This window comes from Mus caroli, chromosome 7, assembly GCF_900094665.2.
Source record: "Mus caroli chromosome 7, CAROLI_EIJ_v1.1, whole genome shotgun sequence".
Lineage (NCBI taxonomy): Eukaryota > Metazoa > Chordata > Mammalia > Rodentia > Muridae > Mus > Mus caroli.
Window position 1 is genome coordinate 23,433,819 of NC_034576.1, and position 13,479 is coordinate 23,447,297.

The 13,479-nt window shown below is 46.8% G+C and overlaps 1 protein-coding gene across 2 annotated transcripts; it reads left to right on the plus strand.

The window, feature by feature from the left end:
- The first annotated feature begins 4,716 nt into the window (after positions 1 to 4,716).
- On the plus strand, positions 4,717 to 11,918 carry LOC115031517 (zinc finger protein 235-like). 2 transcript variants are annotated; one of them, XM_029479441.1, is made up of 4 exons: positions 4,717 to 4,809; positions 5,771 to 5,828; positions 7,404 to 7,530; positions 10,127 to 11,918. In XM_029479441.1, exons 2-4 carry the CDS (start codon positions 5,814 to 5,816, stop codon positions 11,821 to 11,823), a joined length of 1,839 nt encoding a protein of 612 aa, XP_029335301.1. In that variant the 5' UTR covers positions 4,717 to 4,809; positions 5,771 to 5,813; the 3' UTR covers positions 11,824 to 11,918. The 2 variants fall into 2 exon arrangements, with proteins under 2 accessions (XP_029335301.1, XP_029335300.1); XM_029479440.1 differs by lacking the exon at positions 4,717 to 4,809 and having other exon boundaries at positions 5,427 to 5,828.
- The last annotated feature ends 1,561 nt before the right edge of the window (positions 11,919 to 13,479 follow it).

The following is a 13,479-nucleotide window of genomic DNA, read 5'->3' on the forward strand; positions in this document are numbered from 1 at the left end:
TGCATATGTAGCAGAAGATGGCCTAGTCAGCCATCACTGGGAAGAGAGGCCCCTTGGTATTGCAAACTTCATATACCCCAGTACAGGGGAATGCCAGGGCCAAGAAGCAGGAGTGGGTGGGTAGGGGAGCAGGGCAGAGGGAGGGTATAGGGAACTTTCAGGATAGCATTTGAAATGTTTATAAAGAAAATATCTAATAATAAATAAATAAATAAATAAATAAATAAATAAGTGATATGGTTGGACAAATGGAAGAAATAAGATTAGCTATAAATTGATTACTTCCATTAAAAATGGGGTACAGAGCTAAACAGAGAATACTCAACAAATGAATCTCTAATGGCCAAGAAGCACTTAAAGAAATGTTCAAAGTCCTTAATCATCAGGAAAATGAAAAATAAAGCAATTTGGAGGTTCCATCTTACACCCATCAGAATGGCTAAGATCAAAAACCCAAGAGACAGCACATGCTGGTGAGGATATAGGTTGAGGGGAACACTTCTTCATTGCTGGTGGGAGTGCAAACTTATACAACCACTTTGGAAATAAATTTGGTGGGCCTATTAACAGTGTCCTTTGCATTATAAATGCTTTGCAGTTTCATGAGGTCCATCGATCAATTGTTGATCTCAGAGCCTGGACCATTGTTTCCTGTACCAATGCATTCAAGAGTATTTCCCACTTTCTCTTCTATGAAATTTAGTGTATCCAGTTTTATGTTGATATCCTTGATCTATTTGTACTTGAGTTTTGTGCAAGGTAATAAATATGGATTCATTTGCACTTTTCTACATGTAAACTTCCAGTTAGATCTGTACCAGTTATTGAAGATGTTGGGCTAACCAACCCCATAGATCTCAAAGTTATTGGAATTGCCGCCTGGATTCACCACATGAATGGTCACTTATCAGACCCTTATCTCTACCCAGATGGCAAGTTTCCAAAAATCCAAGCAACCAACTAAAACTAAAACTGCCCTGCTCCTCATTCCCAGTGGGCGGGCTCTCCTGGGAGGCTTAAACTCAGAGCACAGGCCCTTGTGAAGGAACAAAACCCTCAGAGACCCTGGAACCTAACCTGGACTCCAGCAGCGGCACAAAGCTGCCCCAGCAGGTACCTGGTTTCCCTATTTAATCTTTGACTTAAATGATCTGCTTACACTCACCAGGGCTGTGGGATTCCTGAGTACCCATCACTTTTTTGTTTGCCCCGATGCAAAACCAATGACAAGGCCTGGCGACAGCAGTGTGGAGGAACAGAATCTTTCTTCTGCTTCTTCTGGGATTGCATGACACAATTGGTGGGATCCCCTTGTCAAAGTGGACTTCGTTCAAGTGAGCCAAAAGTCTGATGACCGGATAATCTCTATGGGTGTTAGATCCCCTTGCCATCCAGTGATGGACGCTGGTAAATATAACCCCATCTTAATTAGGTTACAGACTTGGGAAAAAAGGCTGCAGACTGGGAGTTGAGAAAAACCTGGGGGCTCAGGATTTATGAGAAAAATCATATTGTCCCCAAGGACGCAGGTGCCCTGTTCAACCTATGAAGAGTCAGACAGGTGCAGGAAGTACTCTAAAAAGATCTCAACATCCCCTGTCCCCACTAAATTTTTCTCTTTTCCCTAGTGTTAAGGGGTTGGGAGGGATTGGTATAGACAAGGGTGGTAAAGTAGCCAAACCCCTGGCTACAGAAAGTGACTCTGGGACGGGGGCAGGGCGGGGAGGAAGAGACAGATGCAGAAGATTAGGAGGAATACACAGAAGGAAATATAGATGGGTGGGGAAAGGAGCAGAGAGGTAAAGGGCCAGCCACATGGTGGGTCAGGTTGTAGGCTAAAATAGTCAAATTAAGTCTAAACCCTAGCTGAGAGACTGCCCTGGCAAAAGACCTAAGCTTTAAACTGTATAAAAGTCTCAGCCTCTTTATTTATACTGCAGGCAGGTCCAAGCAAATCCGGTTATATAACATGTTTTTGTTATGTTTTAGGGAGGATGTGGGAATAAGAGGGTGCAACTCTGTTGAACGTCCTTCAGGCAAGAAGCTTATTGACACATTGCTGCAGCGTGGTGGAGTCGGAAGCAGTGTTTCAGCCACGCCGAGACAGACAAAAGAAGACAAGTTGTGTTTCTACGATTTGTAGTTTATTTTTATTCATGAATTCTCTCTCTCTCTCTCTCTCTCTCTGAGTGTGTGTGTGCAGTAGCACCTGTGGTAGAGGCAGATGTAAACTACATGGAGTCACTTCTCTTCTTCCACTGTGTATATTTCAAGGATTGATCTCAGGTCCTCAGGCCTGTACCTGCCAAGACATTTGCTGGCCACAGGCAGCATCTCTTGTTTCTGCCATTCTGAGCCTCCAGACTAGCTGGCATGGAGTCCAGTTGCCTGTTGCATTCGGACAGTTTGCTTGAGTACAGTGTGAACTGTCAGGGTGTAATCCTTCTTCATTGTTAGAAGCCAGAAAGAGTGTTTTTGTCGTGTCTGTAGGTTGTATTAGTGTTGAATACTTTGGAACACAGTATTAGATATAAGTTGAATCCAGTGTTCCTTAAATATCGTACCAAGAACTCAAGTTTTCCAGTTTTAGCTTACCCTTTGTTCCCAACTAATGGGTGTGTGTTTGGATGAGGAAGAATTATGGCACAAACACAGGATGCATGTCAGGTGTCAGTACTACCACTGAGGCACCACACACACACACACGCACACACACACACACACACTGAGGGATTCTAAGGCAGGGGCTCTACCACCAAGCTATGATCCCAGCCCCTCCCTAGGGAATTGAGCAGGTTGTGGATTGAGTGAGAAAGCCTCCGTAAGCTCATATATTAAATGCTTAGGCACCTGCGAGTGGAACTCTTTTAAAAGATTAGGAGGATGAGGATATAGCTATGGCCTTAGGCCCAATGTCTCTTTTTCTTGCCTTCTGTGTATGGATCAATATATAGGTCTCAGCCACTTCTTCAGCACCATGCCAGCCTGCTGTTAAGCTCCTGACAGGATAATGGACTAAAGCTCTGAAAGTATAAGCCAGCCCCAAGTTACATGCTTTCTTTTGTAAGAGTTGCCTTGGTCACGGTGTTTCTTCACAGCAATAGAATAGTGACCCAGATCGTCTGTGTTCTACTACCAGGTCACACCCCCAGCCCCTCACTGGAGGATTCTAGGCAGGGGCTCTGCCACTGAGCCACACCCCCAGCCCCTCACTGGAGGATTCTAGGCAGGGGCTCTGCCACTGAGCCACACCCCCAGCCCCTCACTGGGGGATTCTGGGTAGGGCTCTACCACTGAGCCACGCCCCCAGTCCCTCACTGGGGGATTCTAGGCAGGGCTCTACCACTGAGCCACGCCCCCAGCCCCTCACTGGGGGATTCTAGGCAGGGGCTCTACCACTGAGCCACACCCCCATACCCTCAATGGGGGATTCTAGGCAGGGGCTCTACCACTGAGCCACATCCCAAGCCCCTCACTGGGGGATTCTAGGCAGGGGTTCTGCCACTAAGCCACGCCCCCAGCTCCCTACTGGGGGATTCTAGGCAGGGGCTCTACCACTGAGCCACACCCCCAGCTCCTCACTGGGGGATTCTAGGCAGGGGCTCTACCATCAAGCTATGATCCCAACCCCTCACTAGAAGATTTTAGGCAGAGCTCTACCACTGAGCCTTTCCCCAACGCCTTACAGAGGGAGTCTATGAAGGGGCTCTAACTCTGTTGCCAGATCAGGTTCCTATAGCTTCACAGTTGAAGTTTTAACATTTATATAGAAATATAATATGGGACTTCATTGTTTTTCAAAAGTATCAATAGCAGTGTGTGATGGCCCACACATTTCATCCCAACACTAGGGAGGCAGAGGCAGGCAGATCTATGCCTTAGAGGCCACCATTGTTTACGGGAGGGGGTGGGGAGTTCCAGAACAGTCAAGTCTACATACAGAGAGATGCTGTGTCTCCGGGGAGGGTTGGGGGTGGGGGAATCAAAACGACAAAAACAAAATATCCATATTTGTCTTTCGTGATGACTCCATGATAGGTTTCAAATCAGTAGTCAAGAGACTAGGCCTAAGAACTGGGCAAGTCCAGGAAAGCCCATGCAAGTTAGAAAAACAAACAAACAAACAGGTCAGGCAGCTAGTCAGAAACTAGAAGGTGCCCAGCCATATAGCCTGAATCTAGGACAGTGGGTCAGCAACAGTTTCCAGCCCCATGTCTCAGTAATGGTTCTGGAATTTCCGTGGAGATAGAGTAAGACAAAGCCCACTTATCCTGGGATTCCTCAGCAATAGTTTCGGGCCCTCCACGCCCTGGTGATGGTTCTAGAATACCTAAAGGTGGAGTAAGACAAAGCGCACCTATCCTGGACCTCCCCTAATGTGCTTCAAATTGGGCTTACAATCTCACTTTGGGTTCTCTCCTTTTTGAAACAAGGGATCCCCGCTGGTCTTCTGCTGAATAAAACACTCTTTGCTTTTGCATACTATTTGAGTCTACAAACAACGGGCCCTGACAGTGGCGTTTCAGAAATGAATAAATCGAAAAGCAACCCCCCCCCAAATAAAAACTATTTCCGGGGGCCCACTGTAGTGAAAACAGCTTGGAACTTATTGATGGTTTTAAAGAGCTGGGGAATGTCATTATAGAAGCGCACTATAGTTTGGCGCTTCTACTGAAGCATTCTGGGAATTGTAGTTCCCACTCCAGGCGGTCAACCTCTTCTGCAAGCGGAGCCGGGCGGGCTGTAGTGCTTCTGGAAATGTGAAAACTTGGAGCGTCCTGCGGCCCTTCGTGTGTGCTCGTGCTAACGGTGTGTCCCTTTGAGAAACAAGTCCGCGGACAGGGAGAACTGGGGCACCGATGGCGATGGCGGTGGCAGAGTCCTCTCTTGCTGGGCTCAGCCCGAGGCAGTGCTACCTGGTCCTACTTCCCCTGCTTCCGGAGAGAGTCCGAGGGAAGAATCTAGCATCCCAAGGGAGCATGGGGGAGGAGTTGTGATGAGAGGCGGCCTGAAGCCTTAAGTTGTTTGCAACTGGTTTTTATGCGATTTTTTTTTTTTGCATTTTTTAATTTACTTACTTATTTCCTTAGTGGGACATGCCACAGCTTGTGTATGAAGGAGGTCAGGAAATACCTTGTGGGAGTCCGGTCTCTCCTTCCACCATGTGGGGTTCAGAGACTGGAACTCAGGTGGTCTCTCCCTTGTCTGTAGTCACCATTATCTGATGAGCCATTTCCCAGTGACAAACTCCCTTTTCCTTAGAGAGGGTTTTTATATCTCATTATTTGCATGCACACGGAAACAGAGACTTTGTGGGGGCTCTTGCAGATAAACAACATTTAATTTACTAGTATTTAAACCTTTTAGTGTGAGAGACAGAGCGGGGGGTGGGGGGGGACTATCATTCCTATGTATGGAAACAATTGTGTGTAAGAGAGCTGTCATATTAACAGACCCTTCCGAGAGCAGAGATCAGTCATGACGCAGTATTCGTCAGAGTTCAGAGCTTCTTAAAGATTTGTTTTTCTGGGAAGCCCATCAACACAGCCAGATTTGTGAAGGCAATAGTGCCCAGCACCCAGAGATAGAGAATGTTGCCTTTTCTAACCCCCCTGCTGTGAGCAAGGTGAGGCATGGCACTACCTATGAGTAGAAACTAGAAAGAAAAGCCTGGTCAGCCCGCACAGCCCTTGGGGCTGATGGAGAAGTTGAGGAAGCCATGTGGACCAACTGTCCTAGCAGTGTTCTCACGAAGCCCCTCCTCCCCCAGCTTGCTTCCCAGAGCCCTGCCTTGTCTCAAAGAGAAGAGAACAATGACCAAGTTACAGGTAAGTCGGGTTGCTTCCCCCATCCCCACAGTGCTAGGGATTGGAAACAGGACCCCTGCATGCTGGGCAAGTGCTCTGCAGCTGAGCCTCTCTGAACTGCATGAAGGAAGAGCGAAAGTTACTGAGAAGAAAGGTCTGGAAGGAGGAGGGATAAGAGAGGATGGTGGGAGTCGGGCATGGTGGCATATGCCTTTAATCCCAGCACTTGGGAGGCAGAGGCAGGCGAATTTCTGAGTTCGAGGCCAGCCTGGTCTACAACGTGAGTTCCAGGACAGCCAAGGCTACACAGAGAAACCCTGTCTGGAACAAAAGCAAAAAAAAGGACAGTGGGAACATGTCCTCACAGTGCAGTGCACACAGGAAAGTGTAAAAGGATGACTAAAAAGAATTTTAAAAAGTGGGCTGGAGAGATGGCTCAGTAGTTAAGGTCACTGGCTCAGTTCCCAGCACCCACACCTGATACTTACAACTGCCTGTAACTCCAACTCCAGGGTGTCCAGCGCCCTCTTCTGGTCTCTCAGGGCACCTACACACATGTACACACAGGGCATGCATATACATTTTTAAAAAGTCATTTAAGTTTTCCTACATTTCAAAAGTGACATCATTTTCCACGGCTCACCTAATTTTATCTTGCAAATACATATAAATTCTCCCTATTGGTGTGGTTCATGAATTTTGATCATTGTAAATTTTTGTATTATTATTATTGTGTGAGGATGTTGGTTGTGGACATGCAAAAGCATGTATGTAGACATCAGAGGACATATTTTCAAAGTTGGGCTTTCTTCTTCCACCTCACTGAAGCGTGTCTCCTGTTTCTGGGACTCTGTGGAGACAGGCAGATCCCTGGTGCTCATTAGCATCCATCCTAGCCTATTTGGCAAGTTCTAAGGCATGGAAAGACCCTGATGATTCAAAAACAACAAAAAGAAAGGTTGCCAGCACCAGGGGTTCTCCTTCATCCTGTTCATTCATGTGCACCCTCATGTACATAGTACACTGACATGTATGCACACATGTGTACACACATGCACACAGACCTCTGGCCACCCTCACTTCCTGCACGGGGCGTCCTGAGCATTTATTTCCTGAACAACCAGGGAAAGTGTATGGCTGCCACCAAGTGCACGGCTTCCGTAGTTGATCCAAAGCAATCGATGAAGGAACGAAGGAAGGACAGACACACAGACACGTGTACAGACAAGCTGAGAGCAAAAGCCATGTGCTCTGATGGAGACACACCAGCAGCCCTGAAACTCAGCGCATTTATTAGACACCGCTGAGCACCCAGGAGCCATGATTCAGGAAACTGCAGCATGAATACTAATGCACAGGGGTATTTTACATGGAGTTCAGCCAAGCTCTCCAGCTACCTAGAACCATCAACTCCAAGGAGTTAATGTGTGTTTTGCTAATAACAGTGACTATATCCCCAGTTAATTGGTAGGCAGTAAGTATTCCTGATTCTCTATTCTCTGGCCTAAACTGGACACTTTTTAAAATCTTGGGTACTTTGATAATTGATTAAAAATAGCAGTTTTTCTGAAACATGGAATGTGTTTGCTGTCACAGGAGGCAGTGACCTTCAGGGACGTGGCTGTGGTCTTCAGTGAGGAGGAGCTGGGGCTGCTGGACGCTGCTCAGAGGAAGCTGTACCACGATGTGATGCTGGAGAACTTCAGGATGCTGCTCTCAGTGGGTGAGGACGGGGCCCTGTGTCCTTGGTGATGTCAGAAGTTCACACCCGTGTGTCTGTTGCACTCCACTGCTTCCCTTTTAGGTTTACTTATTTTGTATTTTATGTACATGTGACTGTTTTGTCAGCATGTGTGTCTGTACCACATTCACTCATGATACCCACAGAGGCCAGAAGAGGGCATTAGATCCCCTGGACCTGGAGTTACAGATGGTTGTGAGCCAGCATGTGGGTGTTGCAAACCCACTCTGGGTCCTGTGGAAGAGCTGTCAGTGCTCTGAATCACTGAGGCATCTCTCCAGCGTCCACTTCATTTTTTACAACTGCATTTTACAAATAGATGCTGTGATTTAAATAAAATTTTAAAAATATCTCTTTTTGAGTATGAGTTTCCATGTGTGTGCACGTGTGTGTGTGTGTGTGTGTTTCCTTAAAAAGGAAAGAATTTTACTGAGGCTTGATACCGCCGTTTCTGAGATTTAGTTCATTATCATGGTGGGATTGAACGGTAGCAGAGGTTTTATATTTGGATCTAAAGGCATCAGGAAGAGAGACACTGGTTCTGGCTTGAGGATTTGAAACTTCAAAGCACACTCCCATTGACACACTGCCTCAAACAAGGCCACATCTCCTGATCTCTGTCAAGCCTTGGCATTCCCTGTGCGCTAAGCATTCAAACACACGAGCCTGTGGCAGCCATACCTATTCAAACCACCACACACGCCTTGGCCCCCATAGGCTTGTAGCCATAGCAGAATGCAAAATGCATTCAGACTAACCACAAAATCCCCATCGTCTGTTATAGTCTTAACACTGTTTAGAAGTCCACTGTTTAAAGTCTCTTCTGAGACGCATGCAATCTCTTAAGTGTAACTTTCCATAAAAAAAAATAAAAGATAAAAAAACCCCAGATAATCCAACATACAGTGGCACATAATAAAGCATCATTCTAAAGCAGAGGAGGTGGGGCTTAGTGAGGAAAGACTGAACCAGAAATAGAACAAAACCGATGGAAGCAGGGGCTGGGGAGCTGGCTCAGCGGTTAAGAGCACTGACTGCTCTGCCAGAGGTCCTGAGTTCATTCCTGGAAACCACATAGTGGCTCACAACCATCTGTAATGGGGTCTGATGCCCTCTTCTGGTGTGTCTGAAGACAGCAAGAGTGTGCTCACAGACATAAAATAAATCTTAAAAAACAAAAACATGATAGCAAACTCTAAACCCTGCATCCTCACATCTGACATCTAAGTGCCCTTGAGATCTCCACCTCCTCCCTTCAGCTCTGTGGACTGTAACACATTTATGTGAGGGGTGGGGAGGCTGCTTTCCACCCCCTGTTAGTAGCTCTCCTCAGCAGGCATCCCATGGGCAGGCATCCCATGGCGATCACATCTCTGACCTCTTGGGGTCTCCAAGGCAATCCAGGCTTCACCTTCACAGCTTCACACAATGGCCTCTCCGGGACCTCCATGCAGGGACACCCTCCTCCCCCAACATGCCTGACCTCAGTGGCTTTCCAGGGAGTTTCCACAGCCCCTTTCTGTGTCCTCGACCCAGACCGATAAGTGCCACCTCCAGACGCCCCAACCCATTTCACTCAGTAAACTCTTGTTGTTTTCAGTTTTTTGTTTTCTGGCAAGGTCTTGCTATGTAGCCTGGGCTTGCCCTGAATTTGTGATCCTCTTGCCTCAGCTTCCCAAGAGTTTGGGTGACAGGCTTCATCCCCTGTGTCTGACTGGAACCTCACCTTCCTAGGCCCTCACACTCCAACTCTGCCTATCTCTTTTTTTTTTTTTCCTGCTTCTGTCTTTGTGTCTTAGCTGTTAGGGCTTACTTCTCTCTGCCCAGAATTCTCTTCCTGGTAGAGTGCTGTGTGCACCCCCCTCTGTCTCTCTGTCTCGGTGTGTGTGTGTCTCTCTCTGTCTCCCTCTCTCTATCTCGCCCTCCCTCTCTCTCCCTCCCTCCCTCCCTCTCTCCCTCCCTCCCTCTCTGCATTCATCTGCTTGGGAGCCCTCACAGACCCTGCTTTTCATGTGTCTCACCCTCGCTCTCTCCATTCTGCACCTGCCTCCGCTGGTGTCTGAGCACCACCACCCCTGTTACCTCAGAGTTAGTGCTTCCTTCCCATTATCCTTCTGCACGGCTACACACAGGCTCTTCAGTTACCTCAGAGTTAGTGCTTCCTTCCCATTATCCTTCTGCACGGCTACACACAGGCTCTTCGGTTACCTCAGAGTTAGTGCTTCCTTCCCATTATCCTTCTGCACGGCTACATACAGGCTCTTCAGTTACCTCAGAGTTAGTGCTTCCTTCCCATTATCCTTCTGCACGGCTACACACAGGCTCTGTGAGTCAGGTGCTCAGCAGAGGTTGAAGGTGACTTGAACCTTCTTCGCTTCTGAGCTCATCCTAAATTTCTCACTATGGTTGACAGTGGCCTTCTTTTGAGTGGATGCTCTCCCTGTAGACCTTGTTCCTCAGAGGTCTCAGACATTCACCTTTGATGCTGGTCTCTAGTTGATGTTTCCAGAGAGCAGTGAGGACTAGGACCTTCGATGCCCCCATTCTTGCTGATAACACCTTCTCTCTATTATTTCAGGAGGCCAGAGTCCAGGCAAGACGACTAATCTTCACACAACAGGACTGAGGTTTCTTTCACTGGGGGGGCGGCTTCCATGCTGGCAAGTGACAAGCCATGATGCCAACAAACTGGCCGGAGCTCCAGAAGCTGTCATCAGCATTCAGGGGAAGGGTCCTCACCTCCTGGAGCACTGCCACTTCTCCTGCCACTGGGGAGCAGAGCAGCTTCCCCAGGCCTCCGAGGATGCCAGCTGTCTGGAGAGTCCCACAAACAGCCATTCCAGCATGATTGAAAATCAGGAATTTCTGTCTGGGAGGGCTCAGAGTTCTTGGGGTAAGACACATCTTAGCAAGAAACAGAAGCATCAGAAGCCGTGTCCGAAGACTCTGGTGAAAACAGAGCCTCGGCAGCTGCTTCCAGGTGTTGACATGCTGGGTTGCATTTCCCACCATAACAATGCACTGCATAAAAGAGACAAAGCCCACATCAGTGGTGACTGTAGTAACGGTATCTTTCCTGGGTCACCCAGCACCCAGCATCATGTTTACATAGAAAGGAAGGTCTACCAATGCAGCAAGGGCCAAGAAGCCTTCATTGACAGACCCAATCATGAACTTTATCAGCCTGTCCTAGTAGGGAAAAAGTCCCCTGTACATAGTACACATGAGGACGCCCCCATTCAACAAAGTGTTCATCCAGGAAAAAAGCAATACTCATGTCACAAGTGTGGCACAGGCTTCAGCAAGAACTCACATCTTCAGACTAACCAGAGAGTGCAAACGGGCAAGAAGCCCTCCCACTGCGACAGCTGTGGGAAAGGATTTAGTCAGAGCTCACATCTTCAGACTCGCCAGAGGATGCACACAAGGGAGAAGCCCTCCCACTGCTGTGGGAAGGGCTTCAGCCGCACCTCAGATCTCAACATCCACTGCCGGGTGCACACTGAAGAGAAGCCTCACAAGTGTGAGGTGTGTGGAAAGGGCTTTACAAAGTTGTCACACCTCCAGGCCCACGAGAGAATTCACACAGGAGAGAAGCCATATAAGTGTGGAGACTGTGGCAAACGCTTCAGCTGCAGCTCGAACCTCCACACCCACCAGAGAGTCCACACTGAGGAGAAACCGTACAAATGCAATGAGTGTGGGAAGCGCTTCAGATTCAGATTCAATCTTAACAGCCATCAGCGGGTCCACACAGGAGAGAAGCCATATAAATGTGAAGAGTGTGGGAAGGGGTTCAGTTCAGTCTCAAGCTTCCAAAGCCATCAGCGGGGCCATACAGGAGAGAAGCCATTTGTCTGCAATGTCTGTGGGAAAGGCTTCAGTCGGAGCTCATATCTTCAGACTCATCAGAGAGTGCACACAGGGGACAAGCCCTATCAGTGCAACAGCTGTGGGAAAGCCTTTAGCCAGAAATCCCATCTCCTAGTCCATCAGATAATTCACACTGGAGAGAAGCCGTTCAAGTGTGAGGAGTGTGGGAAGGAATTCACCCAGAGCACAGGGCTTAGTATTCACCAGAGGGTCCACACAGGAGAGAAACCCTACACGTGTCAGCAGTGTGGGAAGGGCTTCAGTCAGGCCTCACACTTCCAAAGACACCAGAGGGTCCACACCAGGGAGAAGCCCTATATCTGCAGCATCTGCTGTAAGGGCTTCAGTCAGAGATCGCATCTCGTCTACCACCAGAGGGTCCACAGTGCAAGGGATCGCTAGATGTGTTCTGCCATCAGATGGACTCCATGCTCCTCCTGATGGTTAAAATTGCCCCCAAACCCAGAGGACTCAGAGATTAACCCTCAACTCATTCTCCTACTGGGATCATTATGAAAAGTTCCTTATTTAATTATAAAAGGAAGAATTGTCAGTTGTCAGGAACAGACAACTGCCAGGAACAGCCTCATACTTGCGCTAAGATTTGATAGTATGGGTAGTTAATGAAGATTGGCAAAGAGCTTGTCACAGCTATATGTGAGAAATTAACAACAAATATCCAAAAAGCAGGTGACTTCTGTTCATATAAAGAAAAAAAAGAATACAAATTCCTGAAATGCTTCCGTTTCATGCTGATGCGAGAATGGTGGGAGTGGCTGGTTACAAGTCACCAAAAAATAACGTGATTCGAAGTCCCGTGTGCCTCAGTTTACACATTAGAGTTGCCTGCTACTCATATGGTATTATTTGATTTTTCTGAGTGTCCTAACATAGTTACTGACTTTCAATATGCAGGAGTTGTTCTGCATCTAGTAACTCCTGAACTTATTCAGGATGATTCAAAATTAACTTCGAATTTTTATTCAAATACAACAGTTATAGAAACCCTCTATTGTATACAATACATATCAGATCACATACTGATCTACCCAGGCTTCTAAAGGCAAGGAAATCATGAAAATGATCAGCTATTGATAAGAAATGTGCTAGAAGCTTTAGAATTCCATAAGAGATACCATGTTAACAGGAAAGGCTTTTTTTTGTAATTTATTTATTTTATGTGCATTGGTGTTTTGATTGCATGTATGTCTGTGTAAGGGTATAAGATCCCCTTGAACTGGAGTCACAGGCAGATGTGAGCTTCCATATGGACGCTGGGAATTGAACCCTGGTCCTCTGGAAGAGCAACCAGTGCTCTTAATCCATGAACCATCTCTTCAGCCCAACAGGAAAGGTTTAAGAAAATTTTCTGTCTCTTGGCATCAAGTCAAGGAAATTATAACAAAATGCCTTACTTGTTCTTTCTATAACCAAACTCCATTCCCCAAAAAAGTACTCAAAGAAATGAAATTTAGGCAAATGGATATATTTCAGTTTGCAGAGTTTGGAAATTTAAAATATGTGTACCATTCCATAAACACATATTCAGGATTTTAATGGACTACTGCTTTACGTTCTAAGAAAAGCTGATTCTGTAATTACACACTTTTGGAAGTTATGGAATTCATGGGTATACCTGTATAGATTAAAACTGGAAATGCCCCAGTCTATGTCCCTACTAAAGGGAAGCCATTTTTGCATGTCATAATATGAAACATTATAGGTTTACCACACAATCCTAGAGGACAAGCAGTTGTAGAGAATCTAGTCATGCTTTAGAGAGATGTCTAACAAACAGAAAGGGGTTACAAATACTCCCACAGATAGAAGACATAAGGCCTTATTAACTTTGAAATTCTTAAATGCTACTGAGAAGAAAAACGATAGCTCCTGAGAGACACTGGATTATAGAAAAAAACAACTAGATCAGTCTGCTCATATTAAGAATGTCCTAGCTGGGCAGTAGTGGTGCACACCTTTAATCCCAGCACTTGGGAGGCAGAGGCAGGTGGATTTCTGAGTTTGAGGCCAGCCTGGTCTACAAAGTGAGTTCCAGGA

Bases quoted from the DNA above. Each gene is read 5' to 3' on its own strand.
- LOC115031517 (XM_029479440.1), top strand. From the start codon at position 5,700: ATGGAGAAGTTGAGGAAGCCATGTGGACCAACTGTCCTAGCAGTGTTC. The intron at 5,829-7,403 runs GTAAGTCGGGTT...TTGCTGTCACAG, and splicing joins GAACAATGACCAAGTTACAG to GAGGCAGTGACCTTCAGGGA. The intron at 7,531-10,126 runs GTGAGGACGGGG...CTATTATTTCAG, and splicing joins CAGGATGCTGCTCTCAGTGG to GAGGCCAGAGTCCAGGCAAG.